Source organism: Beta vulgaris, chromosome 7 (assembly GCF_026745355.1).
Source record: "Beta vulgaris subsp. vulgaris cultivar EL10 chromosome 7, EL10.2, whole genome shotgun sequence".
NCBI lineage: Eukaryota > Viridiplantae > Streptophyta > Magnoliopsida > Caryophyllales > Amaranthaceae > Beta > Beta vulgaris.
In genome coordinates this window covers 5748928-5764895 of record NC_079208.1, presented here as the reverse complement: position 1 = coordinate 5764895, position 15968 = coordinate 5748928, and the positions used below count along the sequence as shown (strand labels likewise).

At 38.1% G+C, this 15968-nt stretch overlaps 2 protein-coding genes across 2 annotated transcripts; one reads left to right on the top strand and one right to left on the bottom strand.

Moving 5' to 3' along the window:
* The first annotated feature begins 9 nt into the window (after nt 1-9).
* LOC125491763 (uncharacterized) lies at nt 10-1605 on the top strand. The gene is made up of 4 exons (XM_048633850.2): nt 10-111; nt 198-321; nt 467-763; nt 832-1605. The coding sequence occupies exons 2-4, from the start codon at nt 226-228 to the stop codon at nt 1006-1008; spliced, it is 570 nt and encodes a 189-aa protein (XP_048489807.2). The 5' UTR covers nt 10-111; nt 198-225; the 3' UTR covers nt 1009-1605.
* An 11757-nt stretch (nt 1606-13362) lies between these two features.
* On the bottom strand, nt 13363-15556 carry LOC104898482 (phytosulfokines 5). The gene is made up of 3 exons (XM_048633707.2): nt 15334-15556; nt 14130-14182; nt 13363-13619 (listed from the first exon to the last, which is right to left on the bottom strand). Exons 1-3 carry the CDS (start codon nt 15434-15436, stop codon nt 13494-13496), a joined length of 282 nt encoding a protein of 93 aa, XP_048489664.1. The 5' UTR covers nt 15437-15556; the 3' UTR covers nt 13363-13493.
* Between the last annotated feature and the right edge of the window lie 412 nt (nt 15557-15968).

The following is a 15968-nucleotide window of genomic DNA, read 5'->3' as shown; positions in this document are numbered from 1 at the left end:
ATGGGGTAGTGAGCCTCAGCCTGAGCGTGATGGCGAGTTGGAGAGGGACGAGGATAATCATGAGGCTGGGGTAGGTGACAAGAAAAAGGAGTTGGATCCCAATGGACTTTGGTAAGTTATATTATGAGCGTAATACTTTATTACTTTTAATAGATTTTATTGGTGTTATTCACTTGGTTTTAATTGCTTTTTATCAGGTTTGAAGACAATGGAGTCATTCGCAACATGACTAAATGCTTCAAGCAACATTTCCATCATCCATGGAGGAACTATTCGCAGGTTGATGACGATACAAAAAACCTTTGGTTCTCTATTTTCAAGGTGAAATCATATTTGTTAAGTTTATAATATGTAAAAATATTAACTCGTTGTGCTTAGTTTTCTTATATATGTATACTAACCCTTTATACTTAAGTTTATAATATGTAAACTAACCCTTTGTGATTGGTTTCTTATATGCATGTAGGGCTCATATAAATGGAGGGAGGAGCTTCAATCCCAAGTGAGGTCTACATACGACAGGAAAATGGCCAAAAGATTGAAAGATAATCACCACTCGATAGTAAAGAAGAAGGGTGGTGTTTGTCCGACATGGTTGTCTCTGAGCATTCACGAGCAGATGATGAAGAATGCTCAAGACAAGGATTTCAAAGCACGATCTCAGAAGGCTAGCAAGAACCGGCGAGGAGGTGACTTGACCAGCAGCGTACCTCCTTCTCATGTCCAGGGTTCTATTTCCTCAGCAGAGCGCGCCAAGAGATTGGTAAGTGTAACTTGTTTGAATACATTTAATACAAAAACTTGATTTAATTAATGTCTTTGAACGTGTAGGCCGCACAGCGTGGAGGGATGCTGCCTTCCGTTGTGGACTTGTTCATGGACACACACATGAGGGATGAGTCCGGAAAGAAGGTGCCGATCAACGACAAAGTCCAAAAAATCAAGATAAGTGTCTTAAACTTGCTTAGAATCATACAACTAAGTAGTAGAAAGTTTAAAGGAACATGAAACCCAAAAAAGGGCTCGAAATGGCTTAGTTTCTCTCATTTTCATTGGCTACGTGTATTTATCTTGCTTAGAATCATACAACCAAGTAGTAGAAAGTTTAAATGAGTATTCTAGGACTTGCATGAGCCATTAGAACTTGGAATAGGCATAGAAGTAGGATTATAGGAACATGAAACCCAAAAAAGGGCTCGAAATGGCTTAGTTTCTATCATTTTCATTGGCTACGTGTATTAAACTTGCTTAGAATCATAAAACCAAGTAGTAGAAAGTTTAAATGAGTATGCTAGGACTTGCATGAGCCATTAGAACTTGGGATAGGCATAGAAGTAGGATTATAGGAACATGAAACCCAAAAAAGGGCTCGAAATGGCTTAGTTTCTCTCATTTTCATTGGCTACGTGTATTAAACTTGCTTAGAATCATACAACCAAGTAGTAGAAAGTTTAAATAAGTATTCTAGGACTTGCATGAGCCATTAGAACTTGGAATAGGCATAGATGTAGGATTATAGGAACATGAAACCCAAAAAAGGGCTCGAAATGGCTTAGTTTCTCTCATTTTTATTGGCTACGTGTATTAAACTTGCTTAGAATCATACAACCAAGTAGTAGAAAGTTTAAATGAGTATTTTAGGACTTGCATGAGCCATTAGAACTTGGAATAGGCATAGAGGTAGGATTATAGGAACATGAAACCCAAAAAAGGCTCGAAATGGCTTAGTTTTTCTCATATTGATTGGCTAAGTGTCTTAAACTTGCTTAGAATCATACAACCAAGTAGTAGAAAGTTTAAATGAGTATTCTAGGACTTGCATGAGCAATAAGAACTTGAAATAGACATAGAGGTAGGATTATAGGAACATGAAACCCAAAAAAGGCTCGAAATGGCTTAGTTTTTCTCATATTGATTGGCTAAGTGTCTTAAACTTGCTTAGAATCATACAACTAAGTAGTAGAAAGTTTAAAGGAACATGAAACCCAAAAAAAAGGTTGAAATGACTTAGTTTATCTCATTTTCATTGGCTACGTGTATTAAACTTGCTTAGAATCATACAACCAAGTAGTAGAAAGTTTGAATGAGTATTCTAGGAATTGCATGAGCCATTAGAACTTTGAATAGGCATAGATGTAGGATTATAGGAACATGAAACCCAAAAAAGGGCTTGAAATGGCTTAGTTTCTATCATTTTCATTGGCTACGTGTATTAAACTTGCTTAGAATCATACAAGCAAGTAGTAGAAAGTTTAAATGAGTATTCTAGGACTTGCATGAGCAATAAGAACTTGAAATAGACATAGAGGTAGGATTATAGGAACATGAAACCCAAAAAGGACTCGAAATGGCTTAGTTTTTCTCATATTGATTGGCTAAGTGTCTTAAACTTGCTTAGAATCATACAACCAAGTAGTAGAAAGTTTAAATGAGTATTCTAGGACTTGCATGAGCAATAAGAAATTGAAATAGACATAGAGGTAGGATTATAGGAACATGAAACCCAAAAAAGGCTCGAAATGGCTTAGTTTTTCTCATATTGATTGGCTAAGTGTCTTAAACTTGCTTAATCTATTCTTGCAGGAAAGTTATGACAAAACTCTTGCTCATGTGAAGAAAGAGGTGAAACCAAGGCCCCGAACCAGATTTTCTTTGAGACTGTTGGTGGCAGAAAGAAAGGGTGGGTTCCTGGTTTGGGGACGAGTGCAGACCTCTATTTTGAGAGGTCTTCGAGGGGAGGAGGTAGTTCATCCTCCAGTTGCACTCCTTCCATGTATTCTCAGTTGTCTGCGATGTTTGAGGAAGAGAGAGCCGAGATGCAAAGAGAACGTGAGCGGATGAAGAAGGTGATAGAAGAGGAACGCATCGTCAGGCAAAAGGAGAGAGAGGAGGATCGCAGGGTGTATGATGAGTACCTGACGCAGATGAGGGCCACTATGGAGACATACAGCCATATGATGAGCCAGTATGGTGGTTCATCCCCCCCTCCCGGGCCTCGAGACCCCCCCACCGGCGGTGGTGATGCGTGTGCGACTTAGGATCCTACATTAGCTTGCACTATCTATCTTGTTTATATTTCGGAACGTGAAAACATATAATTTAGTTAAAACCGTTAACTTATTTTTATGTATGTATGAATTTATATGAGTGTATTTATGAATTTATATTTAATGCAAACAGGTCACTAGTGCAGAATTCGACGCATTAGCGGACAACTTGAGTATATATTTGATTGGAAAACGAAACTGGTTAAAAACTATTCAATTACAATTATTAAAAAAAAAAAAAGAAATTAGCGTCCGCCATTGGAGATTAACGTCCGCTAAAAGTCATTGGACCTATAGAAAAGGTGGAGGCATTATCGACCGTCTGGTATAGTTAGCGTCCGATAAGCAGACGCCAACTCGCGTCCGCTTATGGCAGCGGACGGTAATTTGCGTCCGCCAGAGCCGACGCTAATTTGCGTCCGCCACTATAAACGGACGCTAGTTGGCGTCAGACACGGAAACGGACGTTAAGTGTTCAAAAGCGGTCGTTAAAATTTAGCGTCCGTCTAGTGGACGCTAAGCTAGCCATTAGCGACCAGGTGTTTTGCATCAGCTTTTTAGCGTCCGTTATCGGACGCTAATTAGTTTAGCGTCCGACTCCGCATTTTTACCGTCCAATTTGGTCGGACGCTAAACCCTAACATTCTTGTTGTGTTTGATGTATGATGATACATGAAGTCATCACATGAACTTGGGGTAAATCAACTTGAAGGAATTCTCCCATTCTTCGGATATGAAGATCTGACGCTGCAATCCTGAAAGTAGAAGATCGAGCCACAACATACATGATTCCTATCCTATAATAAGAAATACCTCTCATCTTACCCAACACTGGAACTCCTAAAGTTAATTGAATAAACAATGCCAAACTCCAGGAGAAACGACACTGCCGATCAGATTTTCTAGATCATCCCTCGTCATAGGAAACCCAGATCTGTCGATTATCCATCTAGTACTACTAAATATCACCCTAGCACAACCATAATCAAAGGATAATTGGATTTGGATATGACTAGAATAAGACTAAAACAAAAAACACAACCAAACGAAACCAAACCAAACTGAAGAAACGAGCACCATAACAAAAAAACAATCGTCAATTACGAGCCTTCACTACGTGAAGAGGTGAAGAGAGAGAAGAACCTTGCAACTTTGCCGGCCCTTTTCCGGTGAATCAGCCACACCTAAGCCACAACAACAACACCAAATGGGGGAGGAGAGAGGGGAGACACGGGGGAACGAGAAGGGGAAACTAACCTATACACTTTAAAACCAGGAATCGAGTAACGGGGGAAGGGAAACCTAATCTAAACACTTAAACATGGAAGGGGGAAACACGAATCCAAAATGGGGGAGGAGAGAGGGGAGACACGGGGACACGTGACAGAGGAAGGGAGACTCACGACAGCTAGGGGAGGGGGAGATGCGCGAAGCAGGGGACTTGGAACAGGGGAAGGGGATCGTAAACTACACTACGACTAGAGGACGAGGGGGGAACGACTAGTCGGGGAATAGGGATGACAATTGGGCGGGGCGGGTGCGGAGGATGGTATCCCCACACCCGCACCCGCATTGAATTCTCATCCCCATCCCCGCCCCATCACCCATTGCGGGGAAAGATTCCATCCCCATCCCCGCCCCACCACCCATTGCGGGGGAAAATTCTAGATCCACCCCCGCCCTGCCCCCGCATCCGTGTTGTACCCGCGTCATACCCAATTCATTCCCACAAAAAATCCACCAAAAAATCTGCCATAAGTCCATTATAGTTGTCTACTTCACAAAATCACAATATAATATAGTAAAAGAAAAGTTAAAATACATTAACAAAGGCAAATGTTTTATTACATTTCAAAAGTGTCTTCAAATACGTTAGTAATATATGTATATAACTAGAATTTTAATAATAAATATGCGGGGCGGGGGCGGGGCGGGGGCGGGGCGGGGATGGAGCGGGTATAACATAAAATTCACACCCGCTCCACCATCCATTGCGGGTACAATTTTAATTCCCATCCCCGCCAAACCTAGACCCATCCCTGCCCCACTGCCATCCCTATCGGGGAAATCTAAAGCGAAGGTGGGGGGAGTCGCGAAAACTGGGGAAAAGGGGAGGGGGAGACACGACGGGGGACGGGGAAGTGCAAAAGAGCCTATAGTACGACTAGAGGACGGGGGCAGGGTCGTAGGCGACTGGTGGAGCGACGCGCGATGAGGCCGTCCACCAGCTAGCCTGCTAGATCGGCGGACGTTTAGGGTTTTCTTAGGGTTTTTTTTTTGGAAAATAATGTTTATATAGAAGCCGCTTGCGATTTGCAAATTTCAGCTCTAGGTTTTTTTGGAAGATTTTTTTCTACTTTAAATTAATATCTTTCAAAGCTATTTATTTTGACCATATTAGTGCAAGTCTGATCTCCCTTTTTTTTTTCTCTTTGCAATATATGAGTTTTCACGCTTGTCAATGTAAAACTTTAATATCTTTAACTATCTTTTGCTAAAAATATATAATGTTATACTTCTCCATTTTTTTAGATGTTACACTTTTCAAATTACGAACTTCTAGGTAATTTTTGGAGAGGAGAGAGATAGAGAGAATGAAAAACAAAAGGGTCACATGTGAACATGTGATAGGAGAGAGATAGAGAGAAGTTATTATCCAAAATAAAGTGTAACATCTAATTTAAAAACTTCCTAAATTAGAAAGTGTAACATCTAAAAAGAAATGGAGAGAGTATTTTGAATGTATATATAGAGATGAATCTTGCAAGATTCTACATGATTATAGCTTATTTTAATAAAAATTATACTCATTGATGAAAGAGTATTATGTAAATATTGTAAAAAGAAATATAATGAAGTATAATATCAATTTTAAGAACTTCACGTTATTTTCTCAAAATCAGTGTCATTGCATGAGGCGTCATTTTTATGTCAAATGGTCAATGACATAAATCAAGCGTTTTGTGCCAAATGGTCAATGAGTTTGAGGGTTGATATGAAAGTGATTTGCATGATATATAAAAAAAGCATCACAATATGGGTCCAAATATTGTAACACGTCCAAAATTAACATTATCTTGGGTCGCAATAAAATTGCGTAAAAGTATGATACTCCATATAAGTTATGATAGCATCCTCAAGGCTCAAAGTATTGGCATTCTTGATGTCGCTTAAGGGAGGTCTCGAGTTCGAGCCTCACCGTATGCAGAAACTCTTGTTGGGAGACTCACCCACCAAAGCCAAGTGTGCGACCCGGGTCGGACTCGGATGTAGTCGGGGCAAAGCTCCGGTGAACCGGGTGGGCAACAAAAAAAAAATTCACCAAAAAAAAAAAAGTATTGGCATTCTGTCTTCTACTTAATTGCACTAATCATCGATCAGTTTACCATTTCATGGTTAATACTTATCTCATTTCAAAATTTTAGTAACTTATTTGATACACGACTTTAAAAGATGATAGATGGTGTTTATGCCAAAAATCGCCAAGGTGACAATCTTTGGTCGGGACGACGACTAGATTAGATAAGAAAAATAGATGGCATAATTTAAAGGGAAAAAGTAAAGAGAGAAGAGACACAAGAAAATGGTGACGCGGAAAACCCATGAAAAGGGACAAAACCGCGGGTGGCAATGAGTCCACCAATCCACTATAATTTGGGCATTAAAGCCTTTGAATACAAGTATAATATTTCGAACACATGAATGAAAGATAGCTGAATTTATCTAAGTATGACTATGAAAGTATACGTAAATAGCATAGGTATTTTCTCCTCCCTTTGGTCTTGCTTACGAGCCACTATTTATAATAGTAGGGCTGGTGGAGTTAGCCTTAAACAACCCCCTAAAAATGAGGAATTAGTTACTAGAATCTTGGACTCCACTTCTGGCAGCAGTTACTGGCTATGTGAATTGGTCTTCCTACTTTTTAGGCACGTAAAGAGTGATGCTTGAGCACACTTCTCTTTAGACTTAGTCTCCTTGATTTTAGGAACCGATTTCCTTGACTTTAGCTGAGATATTTTACCTTCTACTGCTGTACTATTGTCGTCACCTGGTAGCTGCTAGCTGCTAGCTGCATACTACTGCTATAGCTGGGCGCGTCTTGGCTAGCTGTTCCTGCTTAAAGAATCTGATTAACCATAGCTGCTTATAAGCTGGTGTTGCCTACTGAAGCTGTATTGAGTGCTTAGGAAATAGAGGCATAACAATAGCCCCCATTTTTCTAATCGAAGCTTGTCGTAGACTAGGAAAATGAACTACAGCTTCGCATCATGTCAATTGCTCTTTTCATGCCCGCTTGCTTTGCAACTAGTGTCTTGCTTGGTCGCTATACATGGCTTTGTCTCTAGATAGCTTAGTTATCACCTCCGTGCTGATACCTTGATTGTCTTTGATAAACCTGCACTTAGCTTTGGTGGCTTCGAAAACATTCAATATATAACACACAGCTTGAGAACAATTTCGAGTAATTCTTTGAAAACGTATGATAATACTTTGACAACTTGAGATAGTACTTTGAAAACTTAGGATGCACAATAAACTTAAGATATACAATATTATGGTAGCCAGGCACTTCAACAGCTCATTGCTTTGCTTTTGTGCTTTTTCAGCGCTTCATAGCTTGGTTGGCTCGCAACAGGTTGCGGGTAGCCATTAACATTTGAAACTTTAGACAATTCATACGATTATAGCTAGCTAGATGACTATCTAGCCGGCTGGCTAGCTAGCACCAACACTTAGGTCCTGACGCTTAGGCCCTTTAGAAGTAACTTTGTATCTATAATTCAAGAGGACTTGTGTGTTAGTTTCATGCAGCCAATCATCCATTGAATTCACGTTTATGCTGTCTTGCGTCTTTGCACGTTGTCCTTAGCTTACTTTGTTTGCTTAAGTTGCTCTGACTCTTTGAACTTTGCTTTTGATCTTTGGATCTTTTGAACTTTTGACTTTTGATCTTTGGATCTTTTGAACTTTTGACTTTTGATTTTAAGAAACATCTCTTTTGTATGCACGCTTATATTTGCTAGCTTTGGTGATGTTCTTACTTGGTGTACTCGAGTTTTCCTTTGGTTGGGCCCGTTTCCTTGGTGCTACGACCATATAGCTAAACTCAGGTGCTTCGACCTTTAGCTTGTGACTAGGCGCTTCGACCTTTATCTGAGACTAGGCGCTTCGACCTTTAGCTCGCGACTAGGTGCTGCGACCCTCTTGCGTTACCTGGTGAACCAATGTGGTTACCTTTGTTTGGTATTCTGGCGTTTGCACCCGGTCGACAACATGGTTCTTAACCTAGGTTAAAAATAATACAACTTGAGATGCGAAGCGTTCTAGCTTCTAGGTACGACTTTTCCTTCCTTGGTAACTAGGCAATACGCACCTTTTCCAACCACTCGTTCAATTAGACAAGGACCCTCCCAGCTACTCTCTAGCTTGCCAGCATTCAGCTCTTGGGTGCTCTGGAATACCTTCCTAATAACCTAGTCTCTTACCTTAAACACTTTGGCTTTTACATTTTTGTTGAAGTTGCGGGCCACTATTTGATGGTTTAGCGTTGGCACTTACATTTTGATGTGTAGGTCACTTAATGAGATTCTGGTTGATTTAATTAACTTGGCAATTGAATTGGTTTTTTCAAGCCGGCACCTAGGCCATTTCATAGGCTGGCGCTTGAGCCATTTCGTTTTTGCTTTGATTTATTTCGGATTTGCCTTGTGCTTCTGGCATGTGGGCCTTTAGTTATTTGTCAATTTGAACTTAGTGTTAGGACCACCTTTGAGTAGCTGGCGACAGACAGGACCCTTTTGTAAGCTGGCGTCAGGGGCACGTATGTAAGCTGGCGTCAGGGGCACGTATGTAAGCTGGCGTCAGGGCCGCATTTGCAAGCTGACGCTAGACCATATTGTAAGTTACCATTTAGCGATTTCACCTTGTTAGAACTTGGTGAAGATATAATGTCATAGAATATAAAGCAAGTATGCATATCTTTGTACAAGTAGACACTTCGAGAGTTTGATCATGTGTGTCCTAACTTAGGTGAATGAATAGATAAACATAAGTGAACATTGATGTGCACATTAAGCTTAGAAGTCTTGGTAAATGATGTATTTTTAAATTTGGGAGTATATACCTTTGTACGTTGATATGTTACAATAGTAAACAATGCCTATCAACGCCAACTAGTGTTACTTACTTGACGTTTGCTCATCATTACGAAGCTTTGTATTCCTGATCTTTGCGAACTTAAGATGTTGTGAGCACTGTGCACTTGCGACTTCTCCAATTAGCAAGATAACGGTCATATTCGCCAATGTTACGCCTTATGACGAACATTTGATGGATAGCTCGTGTATTCGATGCTCAGCAGCTTACTTGTGATGTTCTACGGCTTGCGCTAGTGGTCAATAGGTTACCTATGTTCTGGACAGCTTGTGCTAGACACTCGGCAGCTTGCTTTCGCACTTGTCAGCTTGCATTGAACATGTAACAGCTTACACCTTACACAAAAGATCATGCATGCGTACAACTTAATTTTGTTAGAACAATTCTTATAAGCCCAAACATCACGAATGCAATTGTTGTATGATTGACTTGTGAAGAAAAATCATGAAACAAAGTTTGATGTTTGCAATGTATATGTTGGACTTGATAAGAAAGTCATTATGCATAAGCGCATATTTTGAACGAATAGATAGTAATAATTGTTAGCTATGCTGGCTATGTGGATGAGAAGTTGAATAAACAATATAGGTTAGAAGTCACTTAGCATTTTAGTTAACTCCTTGGCTTCCACTCTGGTCTTATGGTGTTAGGAACTTGACAACTGTTGTCAGCTACCCTTGTTGTGGTTGTAGGACACGTTGTAACTTGATGTAGCTTCGTCGTGTCATGTGATCTTCAGCTACACATTGGTATCAATCTTGTTTTCATGTTGTACGTCACGTTAGTGTACGAAGAAGTAATAATAAATGTATTTGCTTCTCATTGACATGGAAGGTTGATAATTAGCTTTATGGAAATAGCGATGACTACTAATGTATATTATTCGAAGACGACTTTCTAAAAAATTTAGCTACTAAGTGTATACTCTACGTCATGTTAACTGCGATAATAGTTAGAGAAATGAATCTTCGAAAGAGTATTAGAGCGTACCTATGAATCATATTGACAACAATAATCTAGAGCTTACTTGCCATGACTTGTGGTTGAAGATAACTCATTGTGCAAACCAGATAAGCTGGTGTCAGCTTCTCATGCTGTCTCGCTTTTATTGTTGGTTTTAACGTGTATGACAATAAACTTGTTTCTTTTGATTTATTTTATACGTCTCATATAAATTCCTGCAAATGACTTAGAAAGCAAGATGTTACCAAAGACAAGTAATGTAGCTGATACTAAGGTTACCTTCTTTGCCTTTTTACTTAGACATATTTCATGTTGCTGAGAATTTCAACTGTGATATCTTCCACTTATCTTCATGTATAGTCAACTTCTTCACTTTAAAGGTTGCTAGTAGCACCGAGGTTTGTATAATTTTTTAAGCCCCTTGAGATCTCCAACTCCTTTCAGATTGTGTTGACATTAAGCCCCAGGATGCTTTAGTTTTGACTAGCATTGTTCCTGTATTCACATGCTACATACTTGTTATGTATTTTTGAAAATACAACAATAAAAAGCCTTGTGTAATATAAAGGAGTCGCATTATTAAAGTCAATATATAAGCCATATACTCTTGCCCCCTTGTGGCTACTTCAGGAAAAAAAGTTAGAGTTCACTTATCTGACTGGATGCTTTTCTTCCATAAGATGTCGACTCCTTTAGCTACTAGAAGCAGCTGGGTTGTGTGCCAATTCTTGTCATATTGACATCTTAGACTTTTGACTGAAGTTAGCCACAAAAATCGATGAATTTGTGACTTTAATGTTGCCCTTTGATAAAAACGGATGCTGCATGATAGCTTAATCTATACACACTACACTCAAGTTATCTCAAAACAAAGTTGAGATAAGTTGTTAACCATTATCAGTTGCTAAAATTTTGAAATGACAAGAGAAAGTCGATTGTAACTAGTAAGCTAACTCAAGTAATCTTAAAGAAGGTTACCTGGTTATTTGCGTCTACTAAAAGACTTACGTAGTATATGTGTGAAGATTGCTAGTAATGTGAGGTGGCTAACACATAGGCGACGCTGGTAGCACTTGACGGGTTAATGAAGGCGTTGACAGGTTCCGGAAGGTGTTGATGGGTTACTGGCGGTGTCTACAGGTTACAGAAGACGTCTACAGTTGCTGAAAGCGTCTACAAGTTGCTGATGGTGTGACAGGTTCTAGATGGCGTCTGAGACGCTGAGGTGATTCTGCTATGTAAGTGTTTGCTATTTAGCTGTGACGGCATTGAGATTTGTACCTGAAACATCTTCCACGAAACTGAACAGAATAGTTTAGATTTAAAAACTTAAAGACACTGCCGCATGTTTGTCGTAGCTGATAAATCATTTACGTATCTCCATCTTCTGTTTCAGTTGTAGGATTTATTTCATCAATTTGTTAGCTAGCAGCATCTGCACCTGGTGCCAACTATGCTTTGGCCGTACCTACAATCAAAGTCTCGCATTTGCTTTATTATTAGTAATCTTAGAATTACAAGTAATAATAAACTGTATTATCATGTTCCCTGTGGTGACTTTGGCGCTATACTGAGGTAAGCTCCTCTGAAACTAGAAGAGTCATACAGCTTCCATACACCCTTACCTGTTACACGGTTACCTGTTGAATTCTCCTTCTTATGCCATAGTTGTGTGGAAAATTACCATTTTTCAATCGTCCTGAATTCCTAGTTTCCTTAGAACAAACTTAATAAAATAGTTAGTCATAAGAGTAGTAAGACTTTTCAAGGTAATGTCTCGACTTTTTAGATGTTGTAAACTTGTAACTAGTGCTACAACAAGTTTTTAAAAAGAAAGATGTCTAGTTTCAATAACTAGGAAGGACTTCTTGGTCTTATAAGTAGGTACCTGTGAGCTTTCAGCTTCCATAGCTAATATAAAACTAAAAACTTGTTGCTTACAGCTAAGTATAAATATAAATCTTACTTGGTCTCGACTTCGACAGGAGGGAAGGTGTCGATAATAGTTCAGCTCTTGAAGAGCAACTTCATGATCATCAGTACATTCATTTATATTATACTTAAAACATCATAAAAGATGACACTTATCTGATGATGTCGAAGTGAAACAGTTTGAAGCAGCTGCCATTTCCTGTCAGCTTTAAACCTCCTTCAGGTTTACAGATTGGATGCTTGGATGCTGGTGACACCCGTAACCTGATTTGGGTATTCTTCTACTCCTCGCTGATTACTAGATAGCCCAGGTTCTTACCTGACAATCCAAAGGTGTGGACACCTTGCAAGCTGCTCCAACAACCGAAAGAGCTGCAATAACAGACCACACAGGGTGGATTGATTTTTTTTGTGTCAAAGGGGGGATTTTGCGGATATGTGTTTAGATGGAGGATCTAGCCATCGGCCCCACGGTGGGCGCCAAACTGTTTATGCCAAAAATCGCCAAGGTGACAATCTTTGGTCGGGACGACGACTAGATTAGATAAGAAAAATAGATGGCATAATTTAAAGGGAAAAAGTAAAGAGAGAAGAGACACAAGAAAATGGTGACGCGGAAAACCCATGAAAAGGGACAAAACCGCGGGTGGCAATGAGTCCACCAATCCACTATAATTTGGGCATTAAAGCCTTTGAATACAAGTATAATATTTCGAACAATGAATGAAAGATAGCTGAATTTATCTAAGTATGACTATGAAAGTATAGTAAATAGCATAGGTATATTCTCCTCCCTTTGGTCTTGCTTACGAGCCACTATTTATAATAGTAGGGCTGGTGGAGTTAGCCTTAAACAACCCCCTAAAAATGAGGAATTAGTTACTAGAATCTTGGACTCCACTTCTGGCAGCAGTTACTGGCTATGTGAATTGGTCTTCCTACTTTTTAGGCACGTAAAGAGTGATGCTTGAGCATACTTCTCTTTAGACTTAGTCTCCTTGATTTTAGGAACCGATTTCCTTGACTTTAGCTGAGATATTTTACCTTCTACTGCTGTACTATTGTCGTCACCTGGTAGCTGTAGCTGCTAGCTGCATACTACTGCTATAGCTGGGCGCGTCTTGGCTAGCTGTTCCTGCTTAAAGAATCTGATTAACCATAGCTGCTTATAAGCTGGTGTTGCCTACTGAAGCTGTATTGAGTGCTTAGGAAATAGAGGCATAACAGATGGGTACTGTGTTATAATAATAAAAAGACTTAATAATCCAATAACTCCTCAAACTGCTGTTTAATTTATTTTAGTTAACTCGTTTGTGTAGGTTTACTTTAAAAAAAAAGCTTCGTTACAAGTCTAACGGAAGAAATATGTAATATGAGCCATATATCCATTAATTAAGGCTTGTTAAGTTTTTGGGTGTAGATATAATCCAAATGAGCCTCTGCAAGAAGTTTCCTTTCGTTGGTGCAATCTTCTCCTTCTTTAGTCCCACATACTTCAATTTCATCTAATCCCATCAACTGCGCCGCACAGAAAAATCAAGAGAATTTGTCAGCCAATTGAAAACGCTAGAAGAAAATGTATATTTTGCGACCGCCTTTAAACTGTCCAACCAGTAGCAAAAAATGTAAAAAGAAGGATAAATTATTTTCCATTAATTAATAGAAAAATTGGGTAAAACTTGAATGAAGGGTTCATAATAACTTATTGTGCATCAGGAATTATATGATATATAGTAGTCAATTTTGATTTGATATTGTCAGTTTTCGTATGTTATAAATCACCTTTTATCTGGTCAGTTTTTGTAATGATATAATCATCTTTTATCTAGTAATTTTTTTATGCGATATAATCTATTTTCTCATATAATCAGTTTTCGTATGATATATTCGATTTTTTTCTTCTTCTAATAAAGTCCGTTTTTATGTGATAAAGTCGATATGGATTCACAATAAATTATTGTGAACCTTGTCCACAAAAGACATTTTGAGATATTTTTCAACTTGTTGGCTAAAAGAGAAAAGGCTCACATTGGATATATCCTCATGATTAGCAGCATCTTTAATCTTCAAATCTCGGTTACCTGTGTCATTGTTACGTAAAGATATAAAAGGTAAGAATCAAAATCTATATCCACAAAAATATTCAAATAAGTAAAGAAACTATGCAATGGATCGGTAAAGATAACCATTGTAATAGAGTAATTACATACAAATGTAGGCAGGTTTTCCCTATCTGATATTCAATTCAATTGCAATCAGTTCAGTATCTAATTTATTTATTTATTATCACTACTATATACGTTATAATTTCGTTCAGTTTAGTTGCAATTCGTTCAGTTCATTTTAGTTGTTTTATGCCAAAAGAACAAACCCGTCATCCAAAAAAACTTAAATGGACCTGGTTCACAATGACATTATGATAGTCAATTTTCGTTTGATATAGTCAATTTTCGTTTGATATAGTCACCTTTTAATTTTTATATAGTTAGTTTTTGTATGAAATAGTCATTTATCTGCTATAGTCATTCCCAATATGAATAACAGTCGATTTTTTTTTAATATAGGTAGTTTTTGTATGATAATAAAGTTAGTTTGTATGCGCAATAAATTATTGTAAACTCGTCCACCAAAGATGTTTTGACTATAATCGTGCAGAAACTGCAGAGTTTATGAAGTCCGAAAACTTTCAAGACCTGAGGTTTTCATGTTTCAAAATGTTTCCGTTGACGAAAATGGCTGGAACATCAGGGTTTCATGCTTTCAAAACCCTGACCTGCAACCATTTCAGTGCTTCATAGTTCATACCCTACGGTCTATAACAGACATAACAGTAATGTCCACCTTTTCCCAAATTCATGCAAAAACTTGCAACTTTACGGTATCCAATGCATTACTTGACTATAATGCATTTAATTATGTATTGGTAAAAATTATAAAAATTTAATATTTTTTTATAGGAAAAAGTTTCGATATTTAAAACTACATTGACGTAAACCTAACAAGATTTCATATGAATATTTGTTTTTTCGTTTAATGGTGATGAAAACTTATGGTCAAAGTTTATAAACTTTAACCTTAAAACAGTGTTGTGTGGATTGTGGCACGAAAAAAGTAAGAATTAGGCAACACTTGAATATTTTTGGTTGCTTATTAGTTAGTTCGTCGGAATACAAACGACCATCATTATTCATAATATAAATAAACATAATGATTTGGGATTAAAGAGGAATACCTTGTTCGACTTTTGGTTGTAGGACACGAGCAGATGCTATGTGCGATAGAACAAGAAAAGTAAACAATAATACCACAAACAAACTTACTGAAATTTTCTTCATTTTTAGAGAGGAGAAAGAAATGGACGAATTAAAGTGTGTGTGTGAGAGAGAAAAGACTAAAGAGTTTGGAAGGGAATAGAAGGTAGTTTTGTACTTGGTGAGAAGTGTGGTGTGGTGGGGATGTATATAAATACTGCTCCTTATATGACAGATGGTTGGTGCGGTTCAAACACTTGGGTCTTAGGATTATGAAACGTCTTTTATTATTAGAGTCTGTTACTTATTGGTTGTGGTACCACATTGTTTTAGTCAAACCTTTTAAACCCTTGAAGTGCTCACTTTAGAGGAACGGTTATTACTATAGAGGTTAAATGTGACATATGTCAACTGATTAATTATTACTCCATCCGTTTCAAAATATAAGTCGTTTAAGGTTTTTGCACATAGATTAAGAATTTAGTTAATTTTAGTTAGATTTGCATGGGTAATAAGAATTGACATTAAATATTGTATTGATAATACAAAATAACCTATAAGCTTATCTTGATAATATAAAGTTGCATTTAATCTTACATTGGTATTGTAGAATGCC

What these genes read in the sequence shown, in the direction of transcription:
- LOC104898482 (XM_048633707.2), bottom strand. Translation starts at nt 15,436, where the DNA reads ATGAAGAAAATTTCAGTAAGTTTGTTTGTGGTATTATTGTTTACTTTT. An exon ending in ACAACCAAAAGTCGAACAAG is followed by an intron (nt 14,183 to 15,333) that starts GTATTCCTCTTT and finishes ACAATGACACAG; the next exon opens with GTAACCGAGATTTGAAGATT. An exon ending in ATCATGAGGATATATCCAAT is followed by an intron (nt 13,620 to 14,129) that starts GTGAGCCTTTTC and finishes TGTGCGGCGCAG; the next exon opens with TTGATGGGATTAGATGAAAT.
- LOC125491763 (XM_048633850.2), top strand. Translation starts at nt 226, where the DNA reads ATGACTAAATGCTTCAAGCAACATTTCCATCATCCATGGAGGAACTAT. An exon ending in TTTGGTTCTCTATTTTCAAG is followed by an intron (nt 322 to 466) that starts GTGAAATCATAT and finishes ATATGCATGTAG; the next exon opens with GGCTCATATAAATGGAGGGA. An exon ending in CAGAGCGCGCCAAGAGATTG is followed by an intron (nt 764 to 831) that starts GTAAGTGTAACT and finishes TTGAACGTGTAG; the next exon opens with GCCGCACAGCGTGGAGGGAT.